We start from the raw sequence: 8,971 nt of genomic DNA, 5'->3' as shown, positions 1-8,971 counted from the left end.
TAAAAATCATTTGACATTATAGCCTCCAACACAAATATTCTATTAAATACTCAAATGACATTAAATACAAACCAAATCCATTTTACCTACGCGACACAACCCCCTCCGATATCTACTATGGTGATTGTAGGTGCAAAAAAATACTCTCATTTCCATTAACTCAGTGTTAAATAACGGTTTCATGCTCCAGTAAGCACGTTAATTGCGTAAAGCGTTATTCAGGAATAAGAAGACAAGGATCAACATACAGCAGAAAAAAATGTAAAACATTTTGTTGGCATCGAAACGCGTTGCTATGGCAATGCATAAGCCGCAACAAACAAAAAATATAAATTTATTTATTGTGCATTAATTTTTAAGCTCCGTAAAATTAAATTTCAATTATGAATTTAGATCTTGATGATCCATTAGGGGATTTATTGAGTGACGGAAGTAATGATAGTCTGTTTGGAATTGAGCCTGCAAAGAAGTCAACAGTGCCAAAAGTTGATAAAAAAGATGAAAAGCCAAAGACTGCCAACAAAAAGATGGAACAACTGTTTGGTATTGCGGAACAGCCAATTAAGACTACAAAAGTTGATGCCAAAACCGATAATTTGCCATCATCTCCAATAAAAAATTCACTAAAGCAACAAAAACTTCAGCCACGAGCACAAGAGCACCTTGAAACGAAATCAAACGACAGTCTATCGTCCGACCTTGGTTTTGATCCAAGAAAGCCAAAGAAAAAAGGAAATATTCTTGATGAGCTGCTGGGCATAAGCGAGACAACTTCAACGAAGGCACAACTTCCATCGAAAACAGCAGCAAGAAGTGAAAATCCTTCAACTTCAAAAGCACCAATTTCACGTCAAACAACATCGGAAACTGTATCTGAAAATGTGACAGTCGAAAATACAGCACGTAAGCCAGGTGGTCGACGTCAATCGGCTGTAGCATTTAGTGATCCATTAGGATTATTTGGTTCCAATGAAAAAGAGCGGAGTGGAAAATCTCAACAACCATCACATACAAAAAATTCACGTAAAAGTATTGCCGTTGCCAGTTCCGAGTGGCTTTTTGCAGATGGTTCAATGACAGGTGGAGCACCGGATAAAAGTGGAACATTTGTCAAAATAAAATCATCACCGCATATCCAAATAACATCAAATTCCGAAGACCGAGTTGAAGATGAGCCTGGATCAAGCAATGTAACAAGCCTCGAGTCAAAAAATACGCTGACGACACAAAATGTTATGAGAAATCCACCACAAATCATGGAAACACTTGCAAATGAAGCAACAAATACGTTAAATAACTTGAAGCAACAGGAATTCCAACTGATGGTTGCATCACAAATGAAAACACAAGAGAATGTGCTGATTGAGATGAAAAATAAGCAGCAAGAGCTCCTTAAACAGCAGGAGAGTCAATTCAATGAATTACTAAGGAAGCAAATTGCACGACAAAGTGAATTGGAAGAGATTATAAAGAATCAACAAGATAGGATAAATAGTCATATTCAGGCATTGATAGCATCACATGCACAAGCGCCATTACTCGACATGTTCACAGGAGGTGGAGGTACAGATAAAATCCCATCAACAACCGCTACAACAGCTACTAATAATCCACTCGAGAAAATTGAACTCGAAGGTGATGTAAAGCGCTTAGAAATGGAAAAATTACGTCTTGAGGACCTCCTATCGAACATTAACGATAATCATGAAAAGGAAATCATTATGATAGAGCAGAGCTACAAGAAGCGCATATCATTGATGGAAGAGAATTTAGAATCAATGGAGCGACGATATAAAACTGAAATAGAAGCATTGGAGACGTTCCATAGCCATAAAATTAAATCGATCAGTGATGAGCGTGAAAATGTCATCAGTAATTTTCAGTCAAAGATAAAAATGATGGAGGAAAGTCATCAAAATTTTATCGATAAACTCAAGCAGAGTTACGAGAGTGATTTGGAGATGCTCAAGAGACATTATGAGGAAATGATGCAGAACATTAGGAAATCAAAATTTATGGAATTTGCTATCATGGAGGAAAGTTCCTCTTATGCTGATATGATGAAGCGAGCTTCCAGTCATTTACAAAATGCCTCGGGCGATATACAATCATTACATGATGTTTTGCAGGAAAAGCTCAGTACACTTGAACGCGATAGAGATATTATGTTGAACTCGAGAGAGAAAAGACTTGAAGGTAAGAATGGGGATGTAATTAGGTGGTATTAAGGAGTGGGACTTGAAGATCTGATCTAACTTACAAAGACAGTGTTGTCTAAGCTTTTGATGCACTTCAAAAGCCTCACATTGTCGCTGTACACAGATTGGGCAATATTAAACAAATAACTAGATATGTCCTTGATATTGGAGCATTTTTCAGTATCAGATCAAGATTTTAGAACTGATTAATCAGTTTTTAATCAATTTTGATAATTATTGCCATTTTTCCGAGCAGCACCGTGCAGCAATTTGCATTGTTGGTCCTTAGCGGCAACTTAGCGCGGTACCGTTAATACGGAGACAAAGCAGTGCCCTGGAAACACACTATACTGTTAGGGTTTTTAATCAGTTCCACATTTTTGTCCAGATATCATTATGAATTGATCTCGATCGAAGTCCAATCCTCATCTTAAGAACTGAATGACTTCCTGAATTAATTCAAGTTGGTCTTCAAGCCTTTCGTCAATGGACCCCTAAGCCTACTGCTAATTACCCATTTTCGACGACTAAGCTTCATAAACTGATAAACATCTCCACCTAACTACACCCCTGCCAATATGCAAACTTGTCACGAATAAAGCAATTCACATAAAGTGAGATAAATACAGCCATTTTATGAAATTCAAGCTCGATTCTAGTTGAAAAATGAGATTTCAATTAAATGTCTCATTACTCACCGACAGGATATTATGGTTAATGATGTCTATTAATATTATAAAATTTAATAGCTCATTAATTACTTTTTTATTTCCACGAATAAATTAATAGTGAAAAAAAAAGAAATTTTAATCAATTGGCAGCTCTCAAATTTTACTTTTATTATTTGGAGGCTTTATGTATTGATGACGGAGTTTAAAGTGAAAATTATTAATTAAAAATTTGTCGACATGTTGTGTAATGTTAATGGCTTTTTTAATTTTGTGTCTGGACATTTTGTGAAAAGTGGAATTTTCAAGTGATGTACAAAGTTCTGAGTATTTGTGGGTTTTTTGCTGGAAATGACCCGATATTTCACGAATATTGAATGGGGACTGTTCTCTTATTATGTAACGTGGACGTAACGTTGGCATTCTAACCTCAACTCCCCTCCCTCTCCCTCACTCAAGGACATAATCAGAAAGACGGAATTTTGAACTATATAAGTACGAATTTTCAAAATTTGGAGGGTTTGATGTTGTTTCACACATTTTTTCTAAGACGGAGGAGGGGTAGGTTGACCACTAAATCCCTCCAACTCCTGAATATGTCCCAGTCCCTTCCTCCTTACCAAAATCCATTTTGAGACCATCTTCTAAATTTTCCAAATTCTCTGTATCAATAAATTATCGAAACTACCGGACAAGTCCCAGGTTCAACATTGAGAACCCTAAGTCAGGAATACAGCCTCAAAAATGAAGTTTTAGTGGAAAATCCAGTCTAGATAATTTTAGGCTTCCGAGTCTCGAGTCTCGAATTTTGATCTTGGCATCGAGATCCCTTCCGTCTCTTTTAAGAACATTACGTAACAGATGAACATCCCCGCCGTCCTTCAACATCACATTCAAATACTTCAGCCTCACTTATATCGATACAATAATTTTTTAACAACTAAGTTAATAACTCAAAATTATGAAACTTTTTTTTACTGATTATTAAACTAAATATTTTCCACCTCCAACATTTTCACTTTTATTCTCGAAAATTTCATTTGTAAATTTATTCACAAAAATGATTGAAGCTGCTTATAAAACAAAAACTTTCTCCTTGATGTTCGAAAAACTTTTCCTTTAAAATTATTTTATTTTTTTCAATTTTTAATTAATTTTTTTTTCCATTCTTTTTTCACATTAATTACCAGAACAACAAAAATTATTGGAGCGTACACGGGAAGCATCAGAAGCGGAGCGACAAAAACTCTTGGATTTAGTACAGACATTGGAATATAAGCTTAATGCAATTGAGCAAGTAAATGAAAAAAGTTTTACGTTTGTTCTTTCGGGTATTTTTGTTCCTTAATAAGGGGAATTTTCTGGTGCATTTTTGTGGAAGTGATTGTGATTGAATGTAGATATGTATTGGATGCAGGAGTGTATCTGGAATTTATGGAAGAGTTTTATGGCTTATATGCTTTAAAGTAACCATAAGAGCTTTGAAATGAGCATTAGATAGAAAAAGAAGGTTAAGTGTGCTTTATGTCATGATCCCTAACATCCCAGGATAGATCCCGATAGCTCAGTAGTTAAAGCACTTGACAACGATCAAGAGATCGTGGGTTCGAGCCCACTCCGGACTATGTTTTAGAAGAGAATCCTTTTTCTTTAAAGACTTATAATTAGTGACCATAAAATTCATAAAGCCATAAAACTCATCCTGGTGTCTCTAGAGAGTCAGTAGGTAGTATTGAGTGCACGAGGAGGATGCTTTAACTCTTGAACCTCGCCTCCTGCTGCATTAAAGCCAGCGAAACTCGACTTCAGACCAAATTCGATGAAATCCTGCCTCAAATCCAGATTCAAGTCAACCCGAAGCCAGAGTCAAGTTGGCATGATTCCAGAGTCAAGTTATCCTGTGGGACAGTGTCAAGGTTATCCTGAGGACAGTGTCAAAATTGACTTGAGGCCAGAGTCAAGTTCACTTGATGCCGGATTTTCTATCATTTAAACACCATGTGCTTTCCAAAATCCTTAATTTAACACAGCTCATCCCCTTTAAATCCCAAATACATCCAAAAGCATCAACAAAACTTCCATTTACATTCCACAATTTACAATTATTCGATTGAAAAACAGATTCTATCTAGAAATATATGCTGCAAATTTGCTCATTTATTTCGATTATTTAATTAAATACAGTACAAAATTCATTACAGAGATCTGACGAGGAGCAGTGGAGCTTAAAGCAAAAACTTATAGCATTTGAAGTTGAGCGTAAATCCTTTGAGAAGGAAAAAGAATTTTTACGCAATCAAATTGCAAATGATCAGCAAAAAGTGCAAGTACGATTCTCCATCCATAATTCATTAGAGATATTTTATTTAATTAAATTAACCTCTTTTACTCTTTATTCCTTAAAACCACTTGTGCAACGTACTGTAAAACATCGAATATATTGAATGCTTCAAAAAAGGAACTCAAACAATCACAGCTGAATGAGCACGCAAAGTTACTAAACGAGATTGAAGATGAGCGCTTAAAATTACAGGAAGAGAAAGCCAGAAATGAAATTGCCAAAACATTAAATTCGAGGAATGCTGACGATACAGGACGCTCTCGAGTGGAAATTGATGCTGCCGTCAAATATGCTGAAGTAAATATATTTTTTTTTCTCATTTCTATCTGTAACATTTACTCTTGCATACTTATGTATTTAATGCTAATGAATGAATTGGTTATGTTTGGGATGCAATGGGTGGGGATATGGTATCTGTAATGAATTGGATTAAAGGAATGGTTTGAGTTTAGTGATGGTGCTGCAAGCAAACATGTCTCTTATAAGTTTGTCTTTGAAAAGTCTTAGAGATGTGAAGTATTAAGAGTATTAGGATAGGGTAATTGTCATCTACTAGAGTTCAAGATCTTGAGGAGATGTCATGGGATATGTGGTTGATAGTGATGTGGCATATGGAGTGGTAAGTTAGGTGACACATGCTGCGGAAGAAGTGGTAGCTTAAATTTGTTCCTTTCATCAGACTATGACTCACATAGACCTAAGCATATGGCCATAGTAGTAAGTGAGGCATTTTAATCTAACAAGGCATTCCAGGAGTCGAACCCATGAACATTCGCATAGAAACACAATCAAACTAACGAATCCCTCCTTCTTCTTTCAATCTTCCAAGAATACAACCTAAATTAGATCTTAATCCCAAAAAGTGTTCATCCATTGATAATCATTTTTTTACTTATCATTTAATTTTCTCTCATTTCACCTGGCTAATCTCAAATTTATTTTGAAACAGGAATCCTTTTTTTTCTCATCTTTATTTAGATACAAACTATGCTTATCTCATTCTATCTTCCTTGCATTTTCCTATATACATTGTGTTGAGGATGTGTGTCAGTGCTAGGGTTAGATACTAGGGTTGTTGCTTTAGATCGCTGGGGAGGCATATTCTCTCCCCCAAAGCTCTCCTCTCCTCTTACCCAGAGGCTCTCCTCTTACCCAGAGGCTCTCCTCTTACCCAGAGGCTCTCGTCTTAATCCGAGGCTCTCGTCTTAATCCGAGGCTCTCGTCTTAACCCGAGGCTTCCTCTCTCTTGGAGCTCATAGGCGTCAGATTTAAGCACATCTAGAAGCCTATAACATGTCAAGAATGAATTCTCATTTCACCCATCCCAAGCGTCTTAGCCTTCTCAATTTAGCTATTTTCATACAAAATTTTCATTGCCTTTTGCTACATGAGATGAAAATATATTTTTTTTCCTGCTGATCAAAGCAGTTTTCAAAAGCAAAGATAATATGGGACAATGAGCAGCAAGAGAAACTCAAACTATTTTTTAATTAAAATCCATTCCTCATTTCAATCTCCTCTTTGATACATTCGTGATGTACATAAACTTCAATTCTTTATATATATTTTTATCAAAAAAATAAAAATAAAATAAAAAACATCTACAGGATGCTGCAAAACAAGCAGAAAAGGAACGTGAACGTTTGATTGAAATGCAACGTCAATTGGAAGGAAAGCGACATGAGATGATGGACCGTGAGAATGCTTTACGAGTTAAGCAATCTGAGTTGGAAAATTCAATTATCAGAACTAAACAAAGAGAAGTATGTTGGATTGGGGAATGTCTTTAATGTATTCTTTGAAATGACACTTCTGGGGAAGGTCATTTTTGGAAGGATTTTTAACGGTTAAATGAAATTTGAATTTTAACGGTGAATATCTGTAATTTTGGAATTTTTTCGGCTTTTTTCTGCCCCGAGGCACTCAACTGCTCCGGGGCACTTCTTCCGAGGCACTCAACTGCTCCGGGGCACTTAACTGCTCCGAGGCACTCATCTGCCCCGAGACACTCATCTGCCCCGAGACACTCATCTGCCCCGAGACACTCATCTGCCCCGAGACACTCATCTGCCCCGAGACACTCATCTGCCCCGAGACACTCATCTGCCTCAAGGCACTCATCTGCCCCGAGACACTCTTCTGCCCCAAAGCACTCTTCTGTCCCAAAGCACTCTTCTACTTCTAGGCACTCTTCTGAGGCACTCCTCTATCCCGAGGCAGACGACCAAATTTAAATTTTTTTCGACCGTTATAAAATTTGAGTATCTTCGGAAAATCATCGAAATATCCAAATTTCCATCCCCATGCCGCCTTCAAATTTTATTGCATTTTTTTTTCAATCTTTCCTTTCTCTTTCGACTTGAATAGAAACATGCAGAAAATTTTCTGAAGCAAACAAAGAAAACTGAACTTATGTTGATGGCAAAATATCAATCGTTGCAAAAGTACACGATGGAATTATCGGAACGTGAAACGAGAATTGCCAAAGAGAAGCTCGACATTAATGCTGAAAAGTTGGAATTGCAAGCACATCGCAAGAAACTTTTTGATACACGCTGCAGTTTGTGTAAAATTGGCGATAAAGCGAACGAGCTAAAGGGCATTATTAAGCATCAGCAGAATGACATTAACGACGATGATGATTTTGATAATATCAACAGTGTCAATAACGAGAAAGGGAATGGCGAAAGTTTCGGTACACTTTATAAGCATGAAATGAATTTAATGACAAACTTTGCAGAGGATTTAGAAAATGTGCCAAATTTAGTTGACATGAATGACGACATGCTCGATTCTGACTTGCTCATGTTGAAGCTTGATGTCATAAATTCTATGTCTAAATAAATTTTACTTACAAGCAGAGTTGGCAGGACTTTAAAGTGGAGTCCGGACTTTGAAAGTCCGGACTTTCAAAGTCCGGACTTTGAAAAAAAAAAGTGGAGTCCGGACTTTCAAAGTCCGGACTTTAGTGAAGTCCGGACTTTAGAATAGTCCGGACTTTGAAAGTCCGGACTTTGGGACTTTGGGAGTCCGAAAAGTCCCATACAAATTTTTTTTTTAAAGTATTTTAATATTTTTTTTTTTTTTCGATTACACTGCGTAACCCGAGCTAAAAAAGTGGATTTTTTGACATTTTTTTCGGTTACACTGCGTAACCCGAGCTAAAAAAGTGAATTTTTTGACATTTTTTTCGGTTACACTGCGTAACCCGAGCTAAAAAAGTGAATTTTTTGACATTTTTTTCGGTTACACTGCGTAACCTGAGCTAAAAAATTGAATTTTTTGACATTTTTTTCGGTTACACTGCGTAACCCGAGCTAAAAAAGTGAATTTTTTGACATTTTTTTCGGTTACACTGCGTAACCCGAGCTAAAAAGTGAATTTTTTGACATTTTTTTCGGTTACACTGCGTAACACGAGCTAAAAAAGTGAATTTTTTGACATTTTTTTCGGTTACACTGCGTAACCCGAGCTAAAAAAGTGAATTTTTTGACATTTTTTTTGGTTACACTGCGTAACCCGAGCTAAAAAAGTGAATTTTTTGACATTTTTTTCGGTTACACTGCGTAATCCGAGCTAAAAAAGTGAATTTTTTGACATTTTTTCGGTTACACTGCGTAACCCGTCGCAACAAAGTCCAAAGTCCAAAGTCCAAAGTCCAAAGTCCAAAGTCCAAAGTCCAAAGTCCAAAGTCCAAAGTCCAAAGTCCAAAGTCCAAAGTCCAAAGTCCAAAGTCCAAAGTCCAAAGTCCAAAGTCCAAAGTC

General features: G+C 36.6%; 1 protein-coding gene across 1 annotated transcript; it reads left to right on the top strand.

Annotated features, from left to right (window-relative positions):
* Positions 1-383: 383 nt before the first annotated feature.
* Positions 384-8,051, top strand: LOC139098968 (calponin homology domain-containing protein DDB_G0272472-like). Its single transcript, XM_070651358.1, has 6 exons — positions 384-2,196; positions 4,057-4,163; positions 5,068-5,193; positions 5,325-5,504; positions 6,815-6,970; positions 7,575-8,051. The coding sequence occupies exons 1-6, from the start codon at positions 384-386 to the stop codon at positions 8,049-8,051; spliced, it is 2,859 nt and encodes a 952-aa protein (XP_070507459.1).
* Positions 8,052-8,971: the final 920 nt, after the last annotated feature.

This window comes from Chironomus tepperi, unplaced genomic scaffold (assembly GCF_022539635.2).
Source record: "Chironomus tepperi strain 1889 unplaced genomic scaffold, CSIRO-AGI_Ctep_v1 contig_456, whole genome shotgun sequence".
NCBI classification, from domain to species: Eukaryota; Metazoa; Arthropoda; class Insecta; order Diptera; family Chironomidae; genus Chironomus; species Chironomus tepperi.
Note: the sequence above shows the minus strand (reverse complement) of the source record. Positions and strands in the feature narration are given on the sequence as shown.

Excerpts from the sequence above, each read along its gene's own strand:
- LOC139098968 (XM_070651358.1), top strand. The coding sequence starts at position 384 with ATGAATTTAGATCTTGATGATCCATTAGGGGATTTATTGAGTGACGGA. Across the intron at positions 2,197-4,056 it reads GAGAGAGAAAAGACTTGAAG|AACAACAAAAATTATTGGAG; the intron begins GTAAGAATGGGG and ends ATTAATTACCAG. Across the intron at positions 4,164-5,067 it reads AGCTTAATGCAATTGAGCAA|AGATCTGACGAGGAGCAGTG; the intron begins GTAAATGAAAAA and ends AATTCATTACAG.